Here is a 27,133-nt window from a genome sequence, read left to right as displayed (position 1 = left end):
TGCAAAATGCCCACCTCGCTGGCCCAGGTGCCAGGGCAGTCAGGGGGCCGGCGTGGTGTGGAGGATTGGACCCAGTCCAGGTGCGAGGCCAGCAGATCGGGGTGGCAGTGGCAGTGGCAGCGAAATGAGCGGGTGTGTGGGCTGCACGGCTGGTGGTTGAGCGGCGTTGGCGCCGGTGGTTGGTGCTGTTCCTGGGCTGGGCTGGGACACGCGCCGCAACCTCGAGGTTCCAGCACCTCTCGTCAGCGTTCAACGGAGGTGCAGCACGGGCAGCACCTCCACCAGAGGGGCGCCAGCGGGCACCACCACCGGCCCCCGGCCACCACCAACACCACCCCGGGTTGGCTGATTTGGCGCATGCTTCCCGTCCCGTCATTCATCCCGGTGGCTGTTTGCAGGCCGCCGGCCAGCCAGCACGCGCGATTTGATTGCTCCCGGGAAACCGGCTCTCTGGTCTTGCTGCCTGTATCTACTCCGTACGGACCACCTGCTTTTGCGCCTCTGGACGGGGGGCCGTTGGGTTGTTGTTGGTGCAGCACTTTGCACTTCCATCGCTGCGGTGCGCCATGCCGTGCCATTGCCTCTGCGCTGTCCATCCTCCTTCCCCGCTGCCGCAGGACACCGCGCCAGCCGACGCACCTGGAACAGGGGCCAACGGCAGCATTTCACACGCAAAATGTCTTCGCCCCCCGCTGGAATGGGCGGTGCTTATTGGCTCGGTGGCGCGTCTTCTGGGCACAGCGCAGCACGGGCTTTGCCGTCGGCGAGCGCTCGCGCGTCAGCCAAAAGAGTTGCGACGACTCCCGACGTTTCCAGAGCTTCCCGTGCGTGCCTTGCATGCTGCGTCCCGCCCGCACAGGAATCGCGCATCGCAGCAGCGCTTGGGCTACTGTAGGAACCGCGCCGCCGCCGGCCTGCTAGCGGAGGTGCGTGTTGGTCGTGGGTGGGTGGACGCCCGCTCCAGTCAAGAACCTCGCGCAGCAAGCTTTTTCGTGCTCCGCGTCTGTTTGGGATGGGGCCCGGACCCGTAGATCCCGGGAGGGCCCTTGGCGTTGTCACCGGTACTCGCTCGAGCGACGCGTCCGTTAGCCACGCGCGTGGCGCACCGGCACTGTCCTAGCTGCGTGCCTTGGACGTCCAAGGCATCGGTGTCCCCGCTACATTGCCGCGCCGACGCTTGCAGGCCGCACCCCTGGATCGTCTCCACCGGGCCCACCTGTAATCAAATCATGCTGGCAGCTGCAACCCATCGCCGTGCACAATGCCTTGTTCGAGTGCGAGCGAGCGTCGCCAGCGCTGCCAGATCTTCAGAGACTGGGACTGGGACTGGCCCCCATGCTGGAAGGCGTTGTGCAGGCCGAGTTGTGCCAGTGTCCCTGCACTGCGCAGCATGGGAGCCGCGGCTGCTGGTGCGGCGCACTCATGTGATGGAATCCCGCGTGCGTCGTCACACACGATCATGACATCTGGCGCCTCTGGCCCGGCGCTCAACCGCAAACTCAAAATGGGGCGCTCCCAAGCACCTATACGAGCGGGCTTCAATGGTGAGCGACCGAGCTCGTCGCCAAGGGCCCAGCGCAAGGTGTCCGGCTGCACCGGTCCACGCGGCTCGCCCAGAGGGCCAGACCTTTGGAACTTTGAAGGATCGAGATGGCGCGTTCATAATAAGCGCGGGTTTCTCCAGCTTCGTATTTTGTGTACGGTCCCTCCTGTGTACGTACACAAACAGCAGAGTATTCCACCCGGCGTGCATTGAGGCAGAATAAGCAAGGATGCACAGGGGCGCATAAATCTAGTGCTCCTCCCCCTCCCCTGGCGTGACGATCGGGGGCGAAACGGCGCCAAACTCGCGCGACCGTCGCAGAGTTGAGACAGGAGACTGGACAGGACGAACACGGTAGCGAGTCTGCACCACAAGGTGGCAGAGTACGAGTACGGAGGCGACACAGGATGGATGGATGGATGGCAAAAAGGGTGTTTGAAGCGAGCGCGCTGTTGATCGCCGACCGGCCGGTGCCCGTGATGCTTGCCAACCCGTGCAACTCGTCCTTCCTCGAGTCGCTGGGCATCTGCAGCCTGCGAGCGTGCACCGTCTGGTTTATGCGCGACCCAGACCTTGCACAAGTCACAGCCCCCCTCTGTGTGTCTCGCTCCCGTCTCTCCCCAACCAAACCAAAGACGAACCTCTGGAGCTTGGGCGACCACGCGTGTGGATCGCGCGCTGCAGCGATACGAGATCCATCTCACAACCCAGGACAATCTGGACGGAACAGGCGGGTTGACGGGCGCCGCACAGCCCCATCGCATTTCCTGCATGTCGAGGCGAGAACAAGCCTCACGGCCCCTTGCCTGCTGCCACCCTGCCTACTAATAATATCCCGCCTTCGGTGGCCGTAGGGATGGAATACTTGAAGACATGGATTGCCATGGTCTCCCCGTCCGGAGGAAAAACAGGAGGCTACTGGCAATCCAAGGCGTGCCATTCCGGTGGCATTCCGGTGACCGCGCCTCTCCCGCGTCACCGGCGCACGACGTGGCCAGACCCGTGCGAGCTCCGCCCGGGTGGAATACGCGACACGGGGGCTCGACTCGCATTGTCGTGTCATGCCGCTGCATGCCAGCGCCACCCGCGAGGCAAATGCCTCGCAGCCTGGGGACGGGGGCACCCCGTCTCCGCCTGGCTGGGCGTGGCAGTAGCACCACTTACAAGATGCACGCAGCCGCAGTGCATTCTTATTACTTCTCCAGGTCTTCCTCACGTATTACCCGTCGCCAGCGACGGCCGTCGACCGAGAGAAGGAAACCCTCGCGGCTGCCGTCCGCAGCACCCACGGTTGCGCAAGCCATCGCTCCACCCGGCGTGTTTTGGAGACCCGAGATTGCGGAGCTCTGCTTGCTGGTGTCGGACGGCTCCAGCAGCTCCAACTCGTCTCTTCGAAACCGCCATGGCAGCCAAAACCCACTTGCGCAAGCCATATGGTCCTGTGCTCACCCGGCGGCGACAGATTGATTGACCAAGGCTCTCGGCAAGGCATACTGGCCTCTTGCGCATTGGATGCCTCTCCGGAGTTGTCAATGGCTTTTGACATCAAATGTTTCACAAGGCCCGTCTTTCAGTTCGCCGTGCGGGAATAAGTACCGGCTCACGACCTCCCGATCTCTGGAGCCAGCTATGGTGGCGTTCAATATTGCCCTCCCTAGCATCTGGCCATGATCATGACTGTACGCTCCGCGACATGCTGACTGGATCGAGTGAACCTGTCTGGTAGTGACGACTTGACTGCCCACGCGGCCTGTTCGCACTGGTGGTGAATCATGAGCTTGCGTCTCTCCCCGACAGGGCACCTTGGCCGTCTGGCCTAAGCACGGGCGGTGCATTTCCTAACATGGCAGTCCTCTTCACGAATGAGGTCATCGGTGCGGACACAACGCGCGAAGCTCGCTGGCTTTCGGAACCAGCCATCTGATGCTGCATGTCCTTTCCAGTGCAGGGTAGCCTCGTCTCTGCGTCGTGACGTCGACGGCATCCCATCGTGAGACCCTCGGTCTGTCAAGACTGTATGTAATGGTCACAAACGATGCTGTTCGAAGTTGGCAGCTATCATGAGGCCCGTCGCGCAAGAAAGTGTCGACGGAGGGGGTCGAAGCCTGAGGACCACTGGGCAGAGAACCGGTACACGCAAGTGGCACAAAATCAAAGTACAACCATCGAGACTCGAGCATGGCAGGGAGAGTTGGCGAACGGACGGCAACTAGGCTCAGCGTGGTCTGAGATACATGTATAATGTAGGCATTGCTCTGGTGGCCATGCCATGGGGTCACTCTCGTCGTCACTTCACGGGCGAGGCAGTGTGTGCTCGGTCGTCCGATTCGGTCCGACCTGTTACGGAGAGGTGTCATGCACGGTTGGACGAGCCATGGATTCTGTAGAGCAATGTTGACCGTGACATGCCGCCGTCGAAAGGTGTAGATGCACAGCTCGAGTCAACAAGACGAAGCCTACATACGACTTAAATGCGAATCTGATGAGTGCCCAGCAAGTCATTGGGTGTTTTCCAACCATCGCTCACCAACAAGCCCGCTAGCAGGCTGGGTACAGTCACAGCAGCAATGGCAGTGAGACAACCACGGTCCCGAAATGGTATAATCTCGGATGCTGAACGGTAGAGAGCGGTCCGTGTCTGAGCTCGGCCACCGCGCCCACCAGCCTGACGCGCGAGACTTGATCGTTTCGAGCCCGCCGCGCTTCAATGATGCGGGCTGAGAGTCCAACGAGACAGTAGCTCTGGCGGCTGTGCTTTGCCAAGCTGCGAGGCGACAGCGGCGATACTTTGATCCGCGGTCCGGCGAGGTAAACAGCCCATGACAGGACGGACGAACTGCCTGGTTGCCCGTCAACGCGCGGCGCTGGCCGAGGCGGGCGGGAGGGGTAAAGCAGCCTGCGAGTGCTGAGTCAAGAGAGTGCTGAGAGTGCTGAGAGCATGGCCCGCCACTAGCGCTTCCGCGAGCGGTCTAGCGAGTGCGGAGGAGGAGCAGTGGCCCGGGCAGGTCACCCGGCCGTCGTCGCAGCCGTGCGTCATTGGTCGTCAGGCAGTTGCTGGCGACGCAACCAGGCCCCAGGCCCAGTGACCGCGCGTGCCCCATGGCCCGAGCATGACGCTCCCGTCCTCACCAGCCTCCGCTCCCCGTCTCCAGCGCCACCGTCGTGCCTCAACCATCAACACCTACCCGCCCGCATCGTAAACGTCCGCCATCTCCATCTCCGTCCGCATCGCGTGCATCTATCGCTCGCGGGTACTGGTATCTCGATACCGTCGTCAGCCTAATCCGCCGTCCGCACGACCTCGGAAGCGTCGCCCATCATGAAGAGCGCCCTTATCGCGGCCGCCGCCCTTGCCGGCTCGGCCCAGGCCGGAGTCCACAAGATGAAGCTGCAGAAGGTCTCCCTCGAGGAGCAGCTGGTACGTTGCGTCTGCCCGCGGCCGCCGAGACATGATGCGTGTGCGCCGACGTGTATGCTGACCGCGACGTTCCTCACAGGCCGGCGCCTCGATTGAGACGCAGGTTCAGCACCTGGGCCAGAAGTACCTCGGCCGCCGCCCCGAGTCTCGCGCCGACGTCATGTTCAACTCGAAGCCCCCTCAGGCCGCCGGCGGCCATCTCGTCCCCGTCACCAACTTCATGAACGCCCAGTGTAAGTCGGCCCGCGCATGTCTCCGCCTCCGATTGCGCGCCGCTCACCCTACCTAGACTTCTCCGAGATCACGATTGGCAACCCGCCCCAGTCATTCAAGGTCGTTCTCGACACGGGCAGCTCCAACCTGTGGGTTCCTTCGCAGTCGTGCAACAGCATTGCTTGCTACCTGCACTCGACGTACGACTCGTCGTCCTCGTCGACGTACAAGAAGAACGGCTCGTCGTTCGAGATCCAGTACGGCTCGGGCAGCCTGTCGGGCTTCGTGTCCAACGACGACATGTCCATCGGCGACCTCAAGATCAAGTCGCAGGACTTTGCCGAGGCGACCAACGAGCCCGGCCTGGCGTTTGCCTTTGGCCGCTTTGACGGCATCCTCGGCCTCGGCTATGACACCATCTCGGTCAACCACATCGTGCCGCCCTTTTACAACATGATTAACCAGAAGCTCCTGGACGAGCCCGTCTTCGCCTTCTACCTCGGTGACAAGGACGAAGGCAGCGAGGCCGTCTTTGGCGGCGTCGACGAGAGCCACTACACGGGCAAGATCGAGTACATCCCCCTGCGACGCAGGGCGTACTGGGAGGTTGACCTGGACTCCATCGCCTTCGGCGACGAGGTGGCCGAGCTCGACAACACCGGCGTCATCCTGGACACGGGCACCTCGCTCAACGTCATCCCCAGCGCTCTGGCCGAGCTCCTCAACGCCGAGATGGGTGCCAAGAAGGGCTACAACGGCCAGTACACCATCGACTGCGCCAAGAGGGACTCGCTGCCCGACATCACCTTCTCGCTGTCCGGCTCCAACTACAGCCTGCCCGCGACCGACTACATCCTCGAGATTTCTGGCAGCTGCATCTCCACCTTCCAGGGCATGGACATTCCCGCGCCCGCCGGCCCGCTCGCCATCCTGGGTGATGCATTCCTCCGAAGGTACTACTCCGTCTACGACCTCGGCAAGAACGCCGTCGGCCTGGCCCGCGCCAAGTAATGCCTGAACGTGTTGAGGCTTGTGAATATGACATGGCCTGTAGAGTGACTGGCGGGATGGTTGGCAGATTAACACTGTGCAGTAATTCGGACTGCTTGTTTCGTATGGCAGCTGCGGGAGACGCGATGGACCTGTATGTAAGGTAGTTGGCATCGGTAATACACGATCACTCGACTGCAGTTGGTACCTTTGTCTGCGCTAGCTGTGACGTTGTCCTGTGCGTAACGGCTGCGTGACTGTCCCCGGCATGGACCTCGTGCATGATAGACGATGAAGATGTGCGTGGGGCATGAGATGGCGGACTGTTCGGAGGCTGCACCACAAACGTCGCTCCACGCATACATGACTTGATAGAAACCTCCACTTCGCAAATTACTCATTGGATCAATTCAGCATGCAATCATTCCCGTACTCAACACAGCACAAAGCAAGCTGCGCGGTTCAGCACATGCGCACGAGCTCTAGGGTAGGCCGCCTGTGGCACCGGCCAGGTCACGTGCAAGGCAATTTTAGCTTTTCCGCGAAGAGCGTTAGCGCAGGTGCCAGCACGAGTCCCCCAGTCCCGTCTGCTTGCTCACTTGGCGATACACTCTTCCCTTGAGGCAGCCCCCTCGCGCATTACGCCTCGCCGCCGCCCGCACGACGTGTAAAAAAATTGCTCTCCTCGCCCGAGGCACCTCGGATCGCCCGTACGGAAGCGCGGCCCCCGATTGCACGGCCAGAGTTGGATGCGGACGCGGTGCTGGCGCGGCCCTTTGATGAAAGGGCTTAGTCTGGAGAGTCGCACCAATCTGCCATTCTCGACCCGCTACCGCGTATCGCGACGAGGCGCGGCGAGCATCACCGCCGGGACCCCGACGCCAAAGACCGACCATGGCGCAGCCAACCGCCGCGCTCGAGCCAAACGGCGTGTCAACGCCCGGCAGCGACTCCAACGACCACCTCGCCGTTCCTGGCAAGCGAAAACGCGACGTGTCTGACGACGGCGTCGACGTCAAGGGCGACCCCGTCGACCAGAAGCCTGATGCATCGCACCCGTGGGCTGCCGGCAGCCGAAAGGACCTTATAGAATCGTACTATGCGGTATTGAAGAGGTGAGTCGCATTTTCTCCGCCCGCCACGCGCCTCTCGAGGCGACGCCCTGCAAACGTCGCGTCGTCGTGCTAACCGCCATCTCCGGCAGCCTCGATGTCGGGCCATCCATCCTCAAGCGCCCGCTGTCCGATCCCCTGTCCGAAGATGAGCCCGAGGCGAAGCGACAAAAGTCGGCCGAGCCCCCGGCGCCGTCGACCATCTCGGACAAAGTCGCGGCCGCCAAGTACGCGCACATCGACGACATGGCGAGCGACGTGCTTGAGGCCGTCAAGTTGGCATTGTCGGAGCTCGAATCCGGGTCCCCCGGCGGCTCCGCAAAGGCCGCATCAGAAAAGGCCGCGTCCCAGATCCGCGGCTTCAAGAACAAGGCCTTGGAACTTCTGAACCGCGAGAGGGCGTATCCGAAGACGGCGGCGGGGCCCGGTCCCGGCGGCGACGACGACGCACAAGCCGCGTCCGACAGGGGCGGCGCCGTGCTCTCCGTCATGGGCTACGCGCCCCAGGAGCGGCGGCTGTTTTCGAGTCTGCCGCTGTCGCGCGACGTCGACCTGTCCAGCTTCAGCCTCCCGCCCGGCGTCACCTTGTCACACGTCATGCCCTCCAGCCCCCAGAGCAGGACGCAAACGATCGGCGAGCTGTTTGCGCCTCCACGGCCGTTGCCGCCGCTGCAGCCGCCGAAGCAACCCAAGACGCAAGCCAAGGGCAACATGCTCGATTTTTACCACCCAGAGCTGACGGACACGTCTACGTACCGGACAAACTGCTACTACACGACGAAGCTCACTGCCGGCTACTATCTCGATTACAGCAACGCCACTCCGTCGTCTCAGACGAAGACGAAGCAGCGAGAGCGCGCGCAGAGCCTGGCCGGTAAGAAGCCGTCTGCGTCGGAGCTCGAGGTGTCGGAGATGGAAGCCCTGTTCCGCGGCGCCTTCTCGAGCTTCGCGCCGTGCAAGGATGACAGCGCGGCGGTGGTGCCGTCGAGCCTCGCCGGCCGGATGTGGTGGCAAAAGGTTGGGCAGCGCAATTTCCAGCGCATGGTCGAGGTGGAGTACTACGGCGACGCGGAGGACGCGCGGGACGGGGAGCTGCCTGAGTTGGACGAAACCGCGGTGCAGGAGGCAATCGACGAGTGGGATGACTCGGTCGTCGACCCGTCGCTCGACGATGTCATGGGCGCCAAGAAGGACGACCACGAAAAGGAGGTGGACGATGTGCTCGACGAAGTCAGCGACCTGATCGAGACGCTGGCCTCGTACCAGCGCATTCGCAACCTCACGCTGCCAAACTCGCAGAACCGCCAGTCCAGCGACCCCGTCACGGGCGACATGCTGGCCACGGCCGGTCCGCAGCCGTCGGAGGAGGAGCAGGTGACGTACCAGGCGCTCAAGGCGCAGCTCGCGCTCATCATCAAGACGCTGCCGCCGTACGCAGTGGCCAAGCTCAACGGCGACCAGCTCGACGACCTCCTCATCAGCACAAAGGTCCAGGTGCAGACGGACCAGTACAACGGCGTCATGGAGGAGGACGAGGCCGGAATGCAGGCGCGCATGCGGGCGCAGCAGCAGGCCCAACAGCAGGCGCAGCAGCAAGCACAAGCTCAGCAGCAGCATCAGCAAGCGGCGCAGGTCAACGCCCGGCCGCCCGGCCAACGGACGCCGAGCATCTCGACGCCCTACGGCCAGCAGTACCACCAGGGACCGAACCAGTACGGCACGCCGACGCGGCCGCCGGTGCACCCGCAGCAGTACTACCGCCCGGGGCCGGCGCCGCCCAACTTCCAGCAGCCACGCAACATCGCGCCTCCTCCGTCTGCCCATCAGCCCCGGCCGCCGCAGCCGAATCAGTACAGCCGGCCGAACGGGTTCCCCAATCAGTATGCGACGCAGCTCGCGAAGGCACAGACGCCGTACGGCCACCAGAACATGCCGCAGTATGCGAACCAGCCGCGGCCGCAGTACGCGCAGATGCAGATGCAGCCGCAACCCCCGCACCCGCAGCACCCACAGCAAGGCACGCCGAACGCGCGGTTCGCTGGGTATCCTCAGGGCTACCCGCACCAGCCCGGGACGCCAGGACAGCCCGGCTACGGAGCATACACGAACGGTGGGGGCATGCCGCCGCGGACCATGTCGCCGCAGGTTCCGCCGCACCAGCAGCGTCCGCAGTTCAGCCCGTCGCCGACCATGCAGCAGCAGCAGCAACAGCGGTACGGAACGCCCGTCCAAGGACAGACGCCGATGAACAGGTACCCGAGCAACAGTGCCGGACAACCCATGGGGCAGCAGCCGATCCAGCAGCCCGGGCTGACGGGCTACCACACGGTGATTCCGGAGGCGCAGCAGCAGCGGATACTGGACCAGGCCAAGGCGCGGGTGGCGGCGCAGGAGCGGTCCGCCATGTTTACGGACAAGATGGTGCAGCCGGGCACCCCGGGCATGGGATACGGCAGCCCGGGGATGATGGCGGCGCGGCCGAACCAGCAGCAAAAGCCGCAGACGCCGCTGGGCCAACGCGGACCCAACGGGACGCCGGCGTCGGCGTTTGTGCCGCCGCAAAAGGTGACGCCCGTGCCCGTGCCCGTGATTCCCGGCGCGCAACCTCAACAGCAGGCGCAGCCGCAGCCGCAATCGCAACCGCAACCGCAGCCACAGCAACCGCAACAGCAACAGCAGCAGCAAGCGCCGCAGCAACAGTCGCCGCAGCCAGCGCCTGAATCGTGATTGGGGGGGGAGGGAGAGCTCAAGGTTGGGTAATGAGGATTGAAAAACGGCCAGGGCCGTGTGCGTTTTGAGAGCAAGTTTACTACAGGCCTCGCGTAGAAAGGGGCTGGACGAAATGACTTTGGACGGCGTGTACTTTAGGATGGGCGTTGGGGGGGAAAGGAGAAGTCGACCCTGTAGAGTCGCAGGGGCTTTTGACTGTAGCAGGTAGTGTACGTTACGAAGCAAGAGTCGCCGTTGCATGAGGCCCTTTGCCGCGCGGCATGACTTGCATATTCCCCCGTTCAACGCTATCTCCAGTATTGTACAACCGCGGATCCCCGGACCGGTCCATCCACGACCGCCCGGGTTTCTATATTGTGAGAAGTCTGCCACACCCATGCTCATGTCCACTACACATCTCGCGCGGGGGAGGGAACATGGTAGCCCTCCCAATCTACCTCATCTTTCCCCGCAGGGCATCCACCTCTCGCTGCAGCGCGTCCAGGTCCGCCAGGATGTCCACGCCCTTGCCCGAACTTCCCCCTTGCGGGTGCTGGAGCTGCGGCCGGGACGCGCTCTCGCCGCTCGTCCTCCTCGGGTCGATGCTGCTGCTCGAGCTGTTGCCCCTCTGCCTCTTGGGCGGTGGCGGCGGTGGCGGGCCCAGATGCGGGGGTGCCCCGTCGCGAGACGTCCGCGGCGGCGCCTCGCTCGAGATGCGCCTGCTGATGCCGTCGACGCTGCTCACGCTCGGGGGTCGTTGTCGCACAGACGAGTTGCGCGCGGGCGGCGGGGCGGGCGGCCGCGGAGAGGTGACCTTGCCCGCGCTGGGGCTGCTTCCCGCGGGGGTAGCATCCGACGCTGCCGCAGCTCTGTCAGAATCGGATTCGTAGTAGTGAGGCAAGGACGGTGTGGAGGCGGCTGCTTGGGCGACGTGCGCCGCGGTGCCGCTCTGCGACGACGTCTGCCGCGGTGCCGCGTACGGTCTCCGCGGCGGAGGTGGGAGCGGCGCCTGAGTGGGTTGCCTCGGCGTGCCCTCGTCTGTCGATGTCCTCGCCGGGACATCGTGCTGCGGCTGCGGCAGTTGTGACTCGGAGCGGGTATCAGAGCGGGTGTGGCCTCTCCGCGGCGGGGGAGCCGGCGCCGACTTTCTCGTGCTGGGCTGCCTGGCAGGTGTGGTGGGTGGTTGCGCCGAGGGCTCTGCTTCCTCCGCAGCCTTCCTCTCCGGCTCCTCTTCCGGCTCCGGCACCTTGCCCGCGGACTCGCGGTCGAACGGGGACTCGTCGTCGTAGCTTCTCCGCACGGGCGATATGGGCAGCGGCTTGTTGATGTCTGTGGATGCCGCCGTCGCCGGGGCGAGGTGTGCGGCTGCGTCATCCTTGAGGGATTTGCCATGCCGCGAGCTCGGCGGCGGCGGCGGCGCCTTCTTCTCCTTCGACGTCTTTTGCTGGTTCGGACTCGATGATAACGTGCGCCCAGCCTCGTCTTCCGTTGTAGTATAGTCGGTCGACTCGGACGAGTCGTCCTCGGCGCCTTCTGCCGGACGAGCTTTGGCCTCGACCAAGTCGTCCTGCTTCCTAGCCGCATCATCGTCGTCCGCTTTGCCAGTCATGAGCAGCCGCCGGAACGAGTCCACGTTGAGGGACTGCCGGGCGGCCGCATTACCGGCCTTGAGCGCCTCCCCTTCGCTGCGCTGCTGCGCATCGAGCTCCCGCGACTGCTCCAGATCCTGCAACGTCTTGCTGAAGGGGTTCGCGGGAACTCCAGCCGCCGACACGGCTGACGGCGGCGCGGATTCCAACGAGGATGTAGGTGTCGAGACGGGCACGGGTGCCGCAACCGGCGCCCCTGGGTTGCGCCCCTTGACGGCGGCCGGGGGCGGCCTCGGGGGCGGAGGAGGCGTGGCCGTGCTGCTGGCGGTCTCGCGGTCGCTCTCGTCGTCGACAGAGAAGGGCACGCCGTTGAAGGGATCCCCGGGCCCGGGGGCAAAGGCATAGGCGGACGCGGGGTCGGGGCCAAGAGCAGCGCCGGGCGGCGGCGGATACTCGTAGAACGGGGCGCTGCTGCGCGGCCATTCGGGCGAGTCGGGGGACAGCGGCGGCGGGGACATTACGCGGACCTTCTTGACGGGCTTGGGCCGCCTGAGGCCGTCCGAGTCGAGGGTGGCATCGCTGCCGTCGAGGGCAGCCGCGGCGGGCAGCGGCGAGTTGGACGAGGAGCTGCGCAGGCTCGACTTGGCGGGGGACTGGGCGCGGCCCGTGTCGATGGCCTGCAGCGCCTTTTTGCGGAACGGGTTCGACGACATGACGGGCGGCGGGCGCGGGCGCGCCGGGGGGGCCGGGGGCGGCTGGCGGGCGACGAGCGGTCCTTTTGTGCTCTGATGAGAGGTTGTACGGTCGGCAACGGCAGCAGCAGGCGGGGAGGGGTGCGTGCGTGCGCGTTGCTCTGCGCGGGTTGCGAGCGAGGCGTCCGGCAGATGAGAAAGCCGGGAGTGTCGGGGGATCGGAGGGAGGACGGGACGGGATGGTGGAGGACGACGATGAGGTGGTGTCGCTGGGCTGGGCTGGCTGGTGCCGCGGTGCTGCTGCGGTGCTGCTGCTGCTGCTGCTGCCCCTCGGTGGGATGCCGTGAGCTGAGGGGAGCTGCTGTGCCACGGGATGCTCCGCCAGAAGGTGGCGCGTTGACCTGTCAGTGAAGGATGGTGGGGGACCGGGAGTCAGAGGCAGCTGGAGCTACGGGCACGGGCGGTAAGTGCTGTCCGGTAGGCAACCTAGGTACCCCCATGTGTGCGCGTGCCCACTGCGACAACAGCGGTACCATGGATGGCAGGCGGCCAGCTCCCGAGGTCCATCCAGCTTCGCACCTCAGTGCTCCTTAAGGGCCCGCAGGCAGCTGTTGCAGACTGCTCTCCCAGCGGGCGGCGCAGGCCCCCTCGGCGCCGACGGCATTGCAGCCTGACGGGTCCCCGTCCACGGTAGCTCTTCTGGTAATAAGGGACGCAGTGGAGCCGATCAGCTAGCACAGAGGCGCCAGACGTTTCTCGCGGTGGAACCCCCTTCCACGCTCTCGACGCGAGTCTGCATGCCCGCCCGCGCCGCTCCACCTCTGCTAGACAGCAGCAAATGCCCCGAGTGCTGCTAGGTAGCTTCCTGTCCAGCAACCAGCTGCCCGGAACCAGCCAGACCCGCGCCGCGGCGCGCCCCAGAAACAAAGCAATAAACCAAGCGACTTTGTCTTGCTCACGCGCGCGTGTGCGTGCGAGCGCCCCTGGCGTGGGCCGCCTCCCACGTGCATGTATGTGCATGAGCGGCGCCCCGGAACAACCGGTCGAAGGAGGAGGGGGTGAACACGCAACGCCTCTCTCACTTCTCTACGTGCAGAGGTGTGGAGGCAGGCAAGCAGGCAGGCAGTCAGTGAGCGGCACAGGCCGATGTAGTAACTCAGTTAATCCGCTCAGTCAACCCCAGCGATGGCTATGAGTGAGTTGAGTGGGCGGCATTGAGCCTACCTACCCATGAGCAATGAGCGCGGGCGTGAGCGTGAGAGGCGCTTCACAGACAGCCTCAAGGTGAGCCCTTGTGATGTCATTTCATACCGTTTGGGCTGTCGTAAGTTTCTCAACGGCGACCGGCACGCTTAGCAAAAAACCGCTCAGGTGGCTTGCCGTGTTCGTGGCTGCTGAACGGTGCATGAGGTCTTGCATCCGAGGGAACAGCAGGGAACAGCTTCGTTCGCAGTCGCTTCGACTCGGAGATGGCGTTTGCCTGCTCATGCACGACAAGTCCACCGTATCGGCGCATGCGATTGAATTCCTTGAAAACGGTGGTCACTCCGGTGTGCAGCCTCACCAACGCTTGCAGACTCACCAGCTCCTCCTCGTCTCACTCGCACCAGACGGTCGCGCGCCATTCCGTGTAAGTGGCACGTGACACCCCTGAGCCGTCCCGCCCCATGCACACAAATGTAAACAAAGACGCCAACCGCGTCTCGTCTCGCACCACCCAGACGCGCGCGCACAACAAGGCAGCAAAGGTTGGAAAGTATCATTGCGTCTCATTCCGCTTCCCCGGTCCGATGGTATAATTACAGATTGCTACACGCTGGCCGAGGCCGCGTCCGCGCCCAAGTCTCAGGGAACCACGCCCAAACTCCAAAGCAGCCACGTCGCCCCCGACATGCCGTTGAGTACTCGTAGAACCCTCAACAGCCTTGTCCGGAGCGTCGCGAGCACGCTGACCGACGCTGCTCCGGCGGCGCGAGGCTCAGCAGCAGGAATGCCGACGCATGCATGTGACAAAAGCCGCCGTGTCCCCCCGCACGTGCGCGTGCAAAACAACAAGACTTGTTCCTGCGCTCCCGACCGCCCATCAAACGACAAATCCCAGGTGACCCGTGCTCTCCCAATCCGTGCCCTTAGAAAATTGCAACCCGTAACGCCGTAGACATCGTGATAAAGTGACCTAAACCCGTGCCGGGACGCGCCTCTACGCCTTGGCCGTGGTCGCCTTCTTGGGAGCTGCCGCCTTCTTGGGCGCGGCCTTCTTGGTGGCCGACGCAGGCTTCTGCGCCTTGGCGACGCGTCCAGATTTCGTCTTGGTCAGGACCGTCTCAGGCTTCTCGGGCTGTTCTCAAGTCAGTAAACCGAGTCTGCGTCGATGCACGAGGCCGTCGTACCTTGGCAGCAGCAGCGGGCTTCTTCGCGGTGGCCGCCTTCTTAGGGGCCGCGGGCTTCTTGGCCGTGGTGGCCTTCTTCTCGCCCTTGGGAGCGGCAGCCTTCTTGGGAGCAGCCTTCTTCGCGGCGGGCTTCTTGGCGGCGCCCTCCTTCTTAGCCGCGGGCTTCTTGGGCTCGGCCTTCTTCTTGGCCAGCTTGGTGCCGCCGGACGGGCCCTTGGGCTGGGCAAAGACACCCTTCTCCACGCCGTTCTTGAGGGCCTTGTTGAAGAGCGAGTCGAACATGTTGTCCGAAACATTCAGCTGGTTGTTGGCCTTGACATACTTCTTGAGCGACTGGCGGCTGCGGGACGTGTTAGCGACGAGGACGAGACGCGGCGACGACGCGATCGACATACCTGGAACCATTGCGATCCTTGAGCTGTTGGATAGAAAAACAGCGCGTTAGTGAGAAGGACATGAGACGGGGTGAGAGCGGGTGCATGCGCGCGACAGCGCGGTGCCGAGGACGTGAGAGCGACTCGGCATCACCCGACGCAAATGGCGACACGGGTGATGCGCCGCAAACGCGGGGACTGCGAGACGTACGCTGACAATGGCGTCGGTAATCATGTCCTGCGGTGCGTTAGCAGTCTGAAGCACGACCCAAAAGGACTCGGCTTGCGACGGACCTGGTAGCTGGCGTGCGTCGAGCCCGACTTGGGCTTGGAGGCAGTGGTGCCCTCGGCCTTCTTGGGAGGCATGGTGATGATTGAGCGTGAAGCGGTGGACGGGTTGGAAAGCGTTTGCAGTGAGATGGAAAACAAGGCGAGGCTTGTTTTGAGTCGGATGGAGGCAGGCGAGTCGAGATCGAGCAGAGCTTTTGCGGAACCAAAGGAAGGGGCAGGAAACGGGAGCGACCAAGGTCGGGCGCGTGGAGGGAACGGGGCTTGTTTATATATCGGGCGGGGGGAGGGCCGCAATCAGTAGCTCTTTCTGCGGCGGCGTGTGAGTGCGAGCCCAGCGCCGCGCCTGCGCCTGCGCTGGGACGGGGGGTCCGGGGGGGTCTGGGTATGCCCGCGCTTGACGGGCGGGCGGGCAGCACCCGGGCCAGCAGACCGCACCACCGCCACCACCACCACCACCACGCGCAGGACGGGGCACCACCACCACCCACCATCTCATTCACCTCCATCGCCTCCCGCGAGCCCGCCGCCCAGTGCCAGCGTGTCGGGGTCCAGCGTCCGCTGCCGCAGTGCGAGAAGCTGTGGAGCGGACCAGACCACCCCTGCTTTGCCTGCATCCTGGGCTGCAGCGCTGCCACATTTTACCTTCAAGGTTGCCTGTCTTGCCTTCACCTCACCTTATTATTACCGCTACCGAACGCCAGAGCTGCCGTTCCCGGCTGCGACAGGAGGCAGCACCAGCGGCGGGTGTGTCTCGACGCCGCTAGCTCCGACCCTGCGGGCAGCGCCACACGTCCCGTTTTGGCACGTTGCCTCTGGCCCTTCTCGACCTTCTGCCGGGCGAGTGTTTGTCTCTCTGCTGCCCACCACCATGATCCATCGCGATCATGCGCGCTCGCCCTCTTGTCTCCCCGTTCTGCTTGCGACAGACGGGACGGTCACCCCGAGACCGTTGTGCCTGCATGCGACGACACACGCAACACGCACACACGCACGCGCACATGGCGGAATCTGCCAACCGCGTGCTGCGGGTTCCTCCCCGGGACGCCCCAGAAGCTCATGCCTTCTCCGTGCCTCTCCAGGCTACCTCACCTCACCTCACACCTCCAGGCTCTCTCTGTCTCTTGCTCGCTCTCACGCATCGCCGGCCACCACAGCTCCAGCCACACCCTCTGCGCCAGCGCGTGACCCGTGCCGCCCCGAGCTGTTGTTATGGCTCGAGGTAAAAATGGGCGTCCGGGCCCCAGAATAATACCTCCCCCGTGACCAATTTTCTGATTGGCCCGCGGCAATCGGCAATCCAACAGCACCTCGCCGCCTTTGGGTGCCATGGGTGCTCGGGGTGGTACGTACCCTCCCCCAGGCCACCCCCCCCCCCCCCCCCCGCGACGAGGTCCCCCCAAGTCCCCTCGCTCGCCCTCCCACTTCTGATCTGGATGGGTTGAGGTTCGACCGCCCACCTCCTTCGACCCGGACGCTGTCCTCGCCTTCTCGTCTTTCTCTGTCCTGCTCGCCTCGACTCGACGCTTGGCCGACCCTCCTTTTCGAGTTTCGGTGAGTCATTTTTTTCCTGCATCTGGCCATGTCGTGTCCGTAGAGTTTTGCCCCAGCCCGTCCGTGTGATGCGCGCGTCCCGAGATGGGATATCCAGCCGTGTCCCACACCCAGTCGCTCCTGAGACGGCATGTGCATGGGAGTGTCGCCCGTTGTCGCATTCTGAATTGTCGCCGCCCACGCTGTCGCGATGTGCATCTGTATCTTGCTGGTGGTTGAGCAAGCCGGCGGCTAGACGCTGATGCCACTTTCTTTCCGGTCGTAGCTTGTTCGGGAGCTGTTGCTGGCGTGCGTGTCGCGAGTCACTCGAGGCGATGCGGCCCCGCGCGACGTCCGACGCAACCTGAAGCTATCCACGCCAGCTCACCTCGCCGACTGTTTGCGCCAACCAGCCACCACATCGATGTAGAAATCTCGTTTTGGGGTCCGTATCCGATGGCCATCAATTGAGGGCACACTTTGGCCGATTTTTTTACGACTTTGCCGGTGCTGGTGGTGCGCTGGCGCGACGCAAAGCAATGCGTCGATTTGGACGGTCGGACGAGCGCGAGGTGATGCGACCGCCGACTTGAATGCGCCCTGTGTCCTCGGACACGCGGATTGTGCACTTGCGGTGACCAGACGCGTGCTTCTGCTAATTGCCCGCTGTTTTGATGAAGAAAAATGAGGCGATTCTGGCGCCTGGCGTAGAGCGACCGGCGCGTCGTGCCGCGCGCGACCGGCCGCGCGTACGCAACCAGCGGCAGACAGGCAGCGTTACCCCAGGGATCGGTCTGGGGCACGGCACAAATGTGCAGTATCGAGGCTGGAGTGCACTCTGTCTAGAGAGAAATAAATTGGTTGAGCCGAGTTGCTTCATGCGGTTTGTGCGACGCGGCTCTTCAGTTTTGCGCACATCCGTCCCAGTAGCCTACCTGGTACCAGGACGGTACGGCGTCGCACGTCCGTACAGTACACAGACGCATCAATCCCCATGCGATGTGGTTTTTCGACACTTTGCAAGTTGAACTGATGATTTGCGGATCCTCTTTTGTCTCGTTTCCGTCCATATTGGCGGCTTTTGTGGCCATCTTGCAATACCACCAACCTGCCAGCGTGACAGTTGGGCCAACCCACAACGACCCAGCCCACGGTAGAGAACGGATAGGAGGTGTGCGAGATGACATGCGTACTGTACCAACCGACCTCGAGTTTGTCCCATGAAACACAGTGTATTATTCCTATTCACTGACCCGGCTGCTCGTCTGCCTGTCTCTGCGGCGCCAATATGCAGGTTGGCCGGATGCCATGGGGTGTTCCGAGCCTGCCACATCCACCGACCCGTGCGTCAGCCCTGCGACATACCAGGACACAAACGATGAGGCTGCGAGGGTGCGTCGTAAAAATATTGACTGGCGTGAGAGAACTGCTATTCCTCAAGATCAATGCTCTCATTACACCTCTTCGGAGCGTATCCATGACGCGAGCGTTCACGGCCTGCAGCATCATCGTGCCAGCAGCCGCCGACTTACACGGACGAGGAGCCGTCCAAAGTGGGGCAACGTCAGATCCACACGCGGCATGTGACTGTCCACGTGATGCGCCTTTGTGAGCTTCCACGCTGCTCGCCCACAGCCAGCAAGATCCGCCCGGCTGCACCGCTTCTGCTTCTGCTTCGGTGGATAATAAGTGGAGACGATCGCGCGCCAGCACCCGAGCCGAGCTGCTGCGCAGGACCCCTGCCCAATGAGCAACCAGGAACACGTCTCCGAGCATGGAACTGGAACCTTGTTGCGGCCAGAACCCGCCCAGTGCAGCGCAGCGCGACGCAGCCAGCCCAGGCACGCACGCCGCCGGGCAAAAAAGGCCAGCGAGGCACGACTGCCAATCCCACCACCCGACGACGCCCCAATCCATCATCGCCAGCACAGCTCCTTTGAGCCGCTGCTAGTCTCCCATCCTCGTTTGCTTTGACGGCGGCCGCTGCAGCATGGAAGCGTTGTTTGCCCTGGCCCTGATTCGACTTTAGCTTTCTCACGCACGGCTTCGCCCTCCGGCACGTTGTCCCGCGCCGCCGGCGATCTCGACACCACCCCTCACCCGCCCCTTTCCCATATGCTCGAGAATCCGACATCACATCCTCCATCGCCCCGACCGAGCCTGCTCCGCCATGGCCGACTACACGCAGTACCATGCCCTCGGCCAGGGCATGGGAAACGACCCCAACGATCCGAACCGAAATAATCCCTATGCCGCACCCGGCCAGGCGCCGTACCAGCAGCAGCAGCAGCAGCAGCAGCAGCAGCAACAGCCACCGCCAGCAGGCTACGGTGCGCCGCCCTACGCCGGCCAGCCGCAGTCCCCCCCCGTTGGCGGATATGGTGCGCCCCAAGGCCAGGGTTTCCAGCCTGGTATCCCTCAGCCTGGCGATGATGCGTTGGCCGCGCAGATGGGTGGCATGAACCTCGGCGACGGCCACAGCACAATCCGCAAGAAGAAGAAGGACCGCCACGCATACCACACGGTCGAGCCCACCGGCTCGTCCCAGGCCTTCAATGGCATGCCTCCTCCAGGTTCGGCGGCGAATCAGTTCATCCCGACCGCCTCTGCACCCGCGGGGCCCGGCTTCGGTGGCCAGTTTGGCTCGCCGCAGGGCACGCCGCAGACCATGAGCCCAAACCAGTTCCCCGTGCCGGCCGGCGCCCAGTTCAGCCCGCCGGGCCCCGGAGGCTTCGGCGCGGGCAACGGCTCGGCCGATGCTGCGGCTACGATTGCGCCGACTGGCCAGTCCAAGATCTCACCCGACGACATGCCCAGTGTGCCTCTGTCGCGTGACGCCGTCCAGGAGCATTTCCTCAAGAACGTATATCCCACATTCGAACGCCACGTCCCTCCTCCGGCGACAGTCTCCTTTGTTGCGTTCGACCAGGGCAACGCTTCGCCGAAATACGCCCGCCTCACGATGAACAATATCCCTGCCACAGCCGACGGCCTGCACGCGACCGGCCTGCCCCTGGGTCTGATGCTGCAGCCCCTTGCCCCGCTGCAGGCGGGCGAGGCGGAGATTCCTGTGCTGGACTTTGGGGACTCTGGCCCGCCGCGATGCCGGCGGTGTCGGGCGTACATCAACCCCTTCATGATGTTCCGATCCGGCGGCAACAAGTTCGTCTGCAACCTGTGCACGCACCCCAACGACACGCCGCCAGAGTACTTTTGCGCCACAAGCCCGCAGGGCGTGCGGTTGGACCGCGACCAGCGACCGGAGCTGCATCGCGGCACGGTGGAGTTTGTCGTGCCCAAGGAGTACTGGACTCGGGAGCCCGTAGGGCTGCGGTGGCTGTTTGTCATTGATGCGACGCAGGAGTCGTACAACAAGGGCTTCATGGAAACGTTTTGCGACGGCATTCTGGCGGCGCTGTACGGCGGCGAGGACCAAGAAAAGGACGACAACGGCGACCCCAAGCGGAGGATACCTGAAGGCGCCAAGGTCGGCTTCATCACATACGACAAGGACATTCACTTCTACAACCTCAACGTGAGTGTGACCATGGCCCGCCTTGACCATAACTGGCTAACAATCGCAGCCTCGTCTGGACCAAGCGCAGATGCTAATCATGCCTGACCTCGAGGACCCCTTCTTGCCGCTCGGCGAGGGCCTCTTTGTCGACCCGTACGAGTGCAAGGCCCTCATCAGCTCGCTGCTCACGCGCTTGCCCGACATGTTCTCCACCGTCAAGAACCCCGAGCCGGCACTGCTGGCAACGCTCAACTCGGCGTTCGCGGCGCTCGAGAAGACGGGCGGCAAGATCGTGTGCTCTTGCTCTGCGCTGCCGACCTGGGGCCCGGGCCGCCTCTTCATGCGCGACGACGGCAACCATCCTGGCGGTGAGATGGACAAGAAGCTGTACACGACGGAGCACCCGGGCTGGAAGAAGGTTGCGGAGAAGATGGCTGCGTCCGGCGTGGGCGCCGACTTCTTCCTCGCTGCGCCGTCAGGAGGCTATCTGGACATTGCGACGATTGGTAAGAAAGACCCCGCGCAAACTTGATGGGCTGACCTTGCTGACCCGAGCAGGGCATGTCGCGGCGACTACGGGAGGCGAGACGTTCTACTACCCCAACTTCATCGCGCCGCGTGACGGCCCCAAGCTGTCCGCGGAGATCTCGCACACCGTGACACGCGAGACGGGCTTCCAAGCGCTGATGAAGGTGCGCTGCTCCAACGGGCTGCAGGTGGCGGCGTACCACGGCAACTTTGTGCAGCACACGTTTGGCGCGGATCTCGAGATTGGCGCCATCGACGCGGACAAGGCGCTGGGCGTGTCGTTTAGCTACGACGGAAAGCTCGACTCGAAGCTGGACGCGCACTTCCAGTCGGCGCTTCTCTACACGACGGCATCGGGCCAGCGACGCGTGCGGTGCTCCAACGTGATTGCCAGCGTCAGCGAGACGGCCAAGGAGGCGGGGGTGCGGGAGCAGAGCATCCGGGGCTGCATGAAGTTTGTGGATCAGGACGCCGTGGTGGGCATCTTGGCCAAGGAGGCCAGCACGAAGCTCGCCACGACGTCGAGCAACCTCAAGGACGTGCGCAACTGGCTGAGCGAGCGGGCCATCGACATCATGGCGTGCTACCGCAAGCACTCTGCGCAGCAGCACCCGCCCGGGCAGCTGGTGATGCCGGAGCGGCTCAAGGAGTTTTGCATGTACGTGCTGGGCCTCATCAAGAGCCGGGCGTTCAAGGGCGGCGTCGAGAACTCGGACAGGCGCGTGCACGAGATGCGCATGGTGCGGTCCATGGGCGCGCTGGAGCTGAGCCTCTACCTGTACCCGCGAATCTTCCCGATCCACAACCTGCAGCCCGAGGACGGCTTCGCGGACGCCGAGACGGGCCACCTCAAGATGCCGCCGGCGATCCGGGCGTCGTTCAGCCGCGTGGAGCCGGGCGGCGTGTACCTGGTGGACAACGGGCAGCAGTGCCTGCTGTGGTTCCACGAGCAGACGTCGCCGAACCTCGTGTCGGATCTGTTTGGCGAGGGCAAGGACTCGCTCAAGAGCCTCGACGCGTACACGTCGTCGCTGCCCGTGCTGGAGACGCACCTCAACTGCCAGGTGCGCAACATCATCGAGTTCCTCAAGACGATGCGGGGGTCCAAGGGCCTCACGATCCAGCTCGCGCGGAGGGGCATCGACGGCGCCGAGTACGAGTTTGCGCGGATGCTGGTCGAAGACCGCAACAACGAGGCGCAGAGCTACGTCGACTGGCTGGTGCACGTGCACAAGGGCGTGCAGCTCGAGGTGAGTACCGGCCCATCCTTGCGAGTCACGCAGACAGCCGCGCAGAAACTGACGACCCTCACAGCTGAGCGGACAGCGGAAGAAGGAGACGGAGGGCGACGCGGCGTCGCAGGCGCTGGCCAACTTTACGGGGCTGCGGCCGGCGTACTGGTGAGCGTCAGCGTCAGCGTGAGCGTGAGCGGACGCGGCGGGCGAGGGGGCTTGGCGACGGGAAAAGTTGTGAGATTAGAACAAGGCGCATTTGTCGCGTGGAACTGCATCGGAGCGGTTGGCTATGGTAGCAGCAGCACAGCAAAACAACATGATGACCCAATCTATCGCCGCGCCCTCGCTGGCGAACCTCGCTGCGTGGAAGGCACTGCATGGCTTGACTGTGTAGATGGATTGCCTCATAGGTAGGAAAGGCACCATCTCGGCCCCCCTTGCTCAAACCTCATCACACGCACACGCACGCGCGCACTCTCTTTTCCTCCCACATTCAGCTGGACTTGGCACATACGTGTGAGTATGGTGGCCCGCTCGTTCTCATCTCACCCGAGCGCCTCCGCCGCCGCCGCCACGGCGGACGGATGCAGCGGCCCGTCGCGGAGCGTGCGTGCGTGCGTGCGTGCGATGTCGTGCATCTGCGAACCCGCTCTGCAAGCGAGCGAGCGAGCGAGCGCAGCCGCAGCGCGTGCATGTGATGTGATCCCGTATTAAGGTTCTTCCGCACGCACGTACATATGGTATTGTTATTATTATTACATCTCCTCTCCTGCCCCCTTGGAGAAGAAAAGGAAAAAAAAAAGGGGGGGGGGGAGGGATGGATTCTGGGGGCGGCCGGGCTCCAGCTCGCTTGCCCGCCGTTCCCTGCCCCTTACTTCGCTGCCACGGCGGCGACAGAACAATTGGTACTGCGCAAAACAATAGAGACGCAGGCGGGCTCGTATCCTCCTGAATGTAAAACCAAACCTTCACGGCGGGCGCCGCTGAGGAGGGGGCCGGGTATGGATGGATGAATGGATATATGGATCAATTACACAGTTGGATGGTGGATGGATAGTTGGATGTCTGGTGGTGGTGGTGCCGGGCTGGTCAATCAACCCCGTGGAGCGCCAACTGCAACGGCAACACCCATCTGCAGTTTAAGTTTGGTACGGATTACGGAGTAGTACATTACATGAGGCAAGGCCGCGGGGCGGGGCGAGCAAGAGGGGCAACGACAGGGCCTGCGGACGTGCAGCAGCAACCTTGGGAACGCAGGGAGGGAGAACGGGCGGGACGCATTGGGGGGCACCGCACCGCGAGGGAGGGAGGATGATGGGTCGGCATGGGATGGGATGGGATGGGATGGGCGGGGAGGGAGGAGAGCAGAGCAGAGAAGAGAAGAGCTGAGCGGCGGTTTCCCCTCCGCGGCGAATCTGTACCGGGCCCGATGCCTCGAATTAACCTACGCGATTTGAACCCAACATAGCGCGTGCGTGGGCGGGCATGGATGCTGGAGTCGTCGATGCTCGACGCTTGACATGGGTAAATGCGCGGTCCTAGATGCTCGACCGATTACCTATCCCGCTCCGCGCCGACAAGGGGGGTTTAACACTCCCGAGTCCCCAACGGGTAAAACATACATGCATCCCGAGACGACGTCCCATGACCGGCCGACGCGGAAATCAAGGGCGTCGCGTATCGCGCGCGCGCGAGGGGATTCTGTACGCACCATGAGCAGAAAGAAGGGCGCATGCGATACACGGCCGTATGGCATTCCTGAGCCCCGAGATTGATCCACAGGATTGCAACCCTAACCCTCTCTGCCCGACCAATGCCACATCCGTACGCCGCCTGCGCGCCGGAGCAGCACATCGGCCACAGGCCGGCAACGAGGTGAGTGCTGTCAAAAAGCAAACATGCAGCACGCTTTTGTCCGAAGGCTGCACCCGGCCGGCGGAATGCAGCCAACGCCAGGGCAACACATGGCCGGCTCGGGAGCATGGACGGACGGCCAGGCATGCCGGTGAAGAATCACAAAGGGGTGCCCATCGCAACATGCGAGAATAGTGTGTATTATCCAGAACCCCCTGGTCCCGGTCCCAGCCCCAAAACGCCGAGCAAAGGCCAGCAAAGCCCAAAAAGTAAAACAACAAAAAAACCAACCACGGCGCGGGACAAGGCGCCGTCAGGACGTAATCATGTCCAGGCCGTACCGCGGGTCAGGGGCGCTCAGGACTCGCTGGATCTCGGCCGGGTCGAAGGCGCGCTGGAATATGCCAAGGTCCGTCGGCGCGTGTCCCCGCGACGACGACGAAGAGTTGGATCCCGACGACTCGCCGCGTGACCGCCCCTTGGAGCCGCCCTTCTTGTCCCTCTTGGCAATCTCGTCAAGGATGAGCTGCGTCGTGCTCTGCGTCGGGTCCTCAAAGGCAAAGATGACGTAGGCGAACTGGCCGCGCAGCTCTGGGTCGAACAAGAAGACGTCGCGCCAGATCTCGGCCACCTCCTGCGGCGGGTTGCGGCAGCTGTTGCCCAGGCCAAAGTCGCCGATGACGACGCGGTCGTAGTTGTTGTAGAGGCAGATGCGCAGCGCGCCGCGCATCTTGTCACGCATCATGCCGCGCTCCTCGGCGAACGAGTACCGGGACCCGTTGTCCTTGAGTTTCGGCCACCGCGTCGGCGGCACCGAGACGACGGGCAGGTCGTACCACCGGTCGAGCTTCTCGTAGCGGTCGTGGGGCCCTCGGCAGACGACGACGGAATCCGACAGAATGCCGCCCGTCGAGGGAATGGGGTAGTTGGACGGCTCCCCGCTGCCCGGCCAAGGGGCGCTCAGCGTCGCGGAGAGGTTGCTCCGGCGACACAGCTTCTCTTCGTACCCCGACGAGCCCGTCTCCCAGTCGCCTCCCGGGCGGCGCTCGTTGGCGGCGCAGATGACGGGGATCCGCACCCTGCCGCCGCCGGCGGCCTCGCTGGCCTGGGTGTCGGCGGCGCCGTACGATATGGCCGCCATGACGGGGTCCTCGGCGACGAAGTGAAAGGCGGGAGGGCGGGTGCTCAGGGTCCGGCGGGGAATGTCCAGCTGGGCCGTCGGGTGTCGGTAGAGCACCGAAAAGGGGGGGAAGACGTCGGCGTAGCTCGCGCTGACCATGGGTATGAAGTTGCGCTTGGTGTCGGCCGCCACCTCGGACGGCTTCACCCTGCCGGGCTTGGACCCCGGCGCCATGGCGAGGGTCGAGGTCTGGCAACGATGAGCGAGGCGGTCGAGGGTCGCTGAAACGACGCAGTGGTGGTACCAACCGGGTGGGAACGGAGGGATGGGGCGAGTTGATACATGGACGAGCGGCCGTCGTCGACAGGAGAAGAAGGGGGGCCCTTTTTATGTTTTGTGTGCGTGATGTGATGCCCGTCTGTCAGTCGTTGGAGGGGCACGCCGGCGATGTGACGACGAGGCAGGTGCTTGCTCGCAGGACTCGCAGCAGCTCGTCCCGGCGAGGGCGCGGAAGCGAGATGTAGGGATGTCGGCGAACTGTACCACCTGATATGTCCAGGATCTGAGTCAACCGCTCGCTCGCATCAGATCGTGGGAGGCGAGAGGGTTTAAGAGCAACGGAGCCGGCGTCGCTTGGGTGCCCACGTCGGGGCCGGGCGGCGCGCGGGAGAGAGACAGGGACGAGGAAAAAACAATCACCCTGCAGCGCGAGACCTTCCGTTATCCAAGTCGGCGGGACGGCAAGGGCGGCGGCAGTGCGCCAACGGCGTGTTGACATCTCAGACACGCACCGCTGCCTCGCCGGGACGGGCCAGGCCACGTCGGCAATCCAATCCAGCAACCGGGACGAGGCAGATAAGGTCCGCGGAGGGAGAGATGACCTGCAGGAGAGAAACACTCTGCTCCTCCGCCGCCTCGACTGGCAGGCAGGCCTTGGGCTTGGGCATGCCGGCGCCGGAGGATTGCGGCGGGACGTGATGTCGTGCGCGACAGATCTGTGGCACCTCATCTCGCCTTTGTCCAACGTGCAAGGCATGCCGGGCGTCTGCCCTGCGCTTGCCTGTGCCTGCCTGCCGCCGTGAGATGGATGGATGGCTGGCTGGCTGGATGGACGACCCGGCTTGGCCTGGCCCTACGAGGAAGCATTCGTGCGCCGCGCGCGCGTGCGCGTGTTGCTCTTACTGTACTAGTAGCAGCTGCGGGCGCGTTGGGCTCTCTCCCCCCTCGGCGGTTGGGCCGAGCAGGGCATCGACTGCCGGCGGCCCCGTCGCGGATGGTGGTCCGAGGTGGAGGGCGGAGCAGGACTGCGCATTCGATGGTGTCGAGGCTGGCACGGAGGGAGCTCGCTCGCGGGGCGCCATGGCCGCTCCCAGAGATGATGTGAGACCCTGCGAGACACGAGGGAAGCGTTGGACGGGGGGCAGCCCAAGGCACCTGGGCACCTCTGGGTCGAATCATGTGGGCCGCGACGTGTGTCTGTGGCGTGCGTGCCCGTTGCGTGGTGTGTTTTGTGCTTTTTGGACGGCGACGACGACGGGCTGGATCGGTGCGCATGTGCTCCATCGATGTGCAACGTCCTCGTATGTGCGCACCTACGGGCTTGTTCCCAAGGGGAGGACGTGGTGGTGGCGGCGGCAGCGGCGGCGGCGCCCCCCGGTGGATGGGAATGGGGACGGGCCCTGGGGCCACAGGACCCTGATGGGGGCCGAAAATGAGGTCTCACTGTCTGAACGGGTGGCCTGGCAGGAATGCTGTTGATGATGATGACGACGGTGGTGATGGAGGAGGCTGACGGCCGGGGCGGCCTCTGGCCGTCGTTGACGCAACATGGGACGGAGGCTCTTTCCTCGAGGCGCGGTTGCCTCCATCCATGATCCCGGCCCGGCTCCATCCATCCATGGCCGTCCAGGGGGCCAGCAAGGCCAGGAGACTGGAGGCGATCCACTGCATGGGGCTTCATTGAGGCAGTCAAGGTAGTATCTCCAAGGCAAGGATGGCTCAGCAATCCAGCGACGGATGGCCATCGTA

At 63.9% G+C, this 27,133-nt stretch overlaps 6 protein-coding genes across 6 annotated transcripts; 3 read left to right on the top strand and 3 right to left on the bottom strand.

The window, feature by feature from the left end:
* Positions 1 to 4,862: 4,862 nt before the first annotated feature.
* On the top strand, positions 4,863 to 6,185 carry PLICBS_005233 (vacuolar protease A; the record flags this gene model as incomplete). Its single annotated transcript, XM_018318894.2, has 3 exons — positions 4,863 to 4,961; positions 5,041 to 5,194; positions 5,251 to 6,185. The coding sequence occupies 3 exons, from the start codon at positions 4,863 to 4,865 to the stop codon at positions 6,183 to 6,185; spliced, it is 1,188 nt and encodes a 395-aa protein (XP_018181368.2).
* An 873-nt stretch (positions 6,186 to 7,058) lies between these two features.
* On the top strand, positions 7,059 to 10,003 carry PLICBS_005232 (uncharacterized protein; the record flags this gene model as incomplete). Its single annotated transcript, XM_018318893.2, has 2 exons — positions 7,059 to 7,279; positions 7,369 to 10,003. The coding sequence occupies 2 exons, from the start codon at positions 7,059 to 7,061 to the stop codon at positions 10,001 to 10,003; spliced, it is 2,856 nt and encodes a 951-aa protein (XP_018181367.2).
* Positions 10,004 to 10,439: 436 nt separating this feature from the next.
* Positions 10,440 to 12,287, bottom strand: PLICBS_005231 (uncharacterized protein; the record flags this gene model as incomplete). Its single annotated transcript, XM_018318892.2, has 1 exon — positions 10,440 to 12,287. One exon carries the CDS (start codon positions 12,285 to 12,287, stop codon positions 10,440 to 10,442), a length of 1,848 nt encoding a protein of 615 aa, XP_018181366.2.
* Positions 12,288 to 14,466: 2,179 nt separating this feature from the next.
* On the bottom strand, positions 14,467 to 15,396 carry PLICBS_005230 (uncharacterized protein; the record flags this gene model as incomplete). The annotated part of the gene is made up of 5 exons (XM_018318890.2): positions 14,467 to 14,604; positions 14,657 to 14,996; positions 15,052 to 15,074; positions 15,242 to 15,268; positions 15,325 to 15,396. The coding sequence occupies 5 exons, from the start codon at positions 15,394 to 15,396 to the stop codon at positions 14,467 to 14,469; spliced, it is 600 nt and encodes a 199-aa protein (XP_018181364.2).
* A 3,625-nt stretch (positions 15,397 to 19,021) lies between these two features.
* On the top strand, positions 19,022 to 22,300 carry PLICBS_005229 (COPII coat Sec23p-Sfb3p heterodimer component; the record flags this gene model as incomplete). Its single annotated transcript, XM_018318889.2, has 4 exons — positions 19,022 to 20,386; positions 20,436 to 20,874; positions 20,927 to 22,146; positions 22,211 to 22,300. The coding sequence occupies 4 exons, from the start codon at positions 19,022 to 19,024 to the stop codon at positions 22,298 to 22,300; spliced, it is 3,114 nt and encodes a 1,037-aa protein (XP_018181363.2).
* A 1,998-nt stretch (positions 22,301 to 24,298) lies between these two features.
* Positions 24,299 to 25,339, bottom strand: PLICBS_005228 (uncharacterized protein; the record flags this gene model as incomplete). Its single annotated transcript, XM_018318886.2, has 1 exon — positions 24,299 to 25,339. One exon carries the CDS (start codon positions 25,337 to 25,339, stop codon positions 24,299 to 24,301), a length of 1,041 nt encoding a protein of 346 aa, XP_018181360.2.
* Between the last annotated feature and the right edge of the window lie 1,794 nt (positions 25,340 to 27,133).

The sequence above is a fragment of the Purpureocillium lilacinum genome (assembly GCF_023168085.1).
Source record: "Purpureocillium lilacinum CBS 284.36 DNA, scaffold_4, whole genome shotgun sequence".
NCBI classification, from domain to species: domain Eukaryota; kingdom Fungi; phylum Ascomycota; class Sordariomycetes; order Hypocreales; family Ophiocordycipitaceae; genus Purpureocillium; species Purpureocillium lilacinum.
The sequence above is the reverse complement of the archived record's forward strand: the minus strand, read 5'-3'. Positions and strand labels throughout refer to the sequence as shown.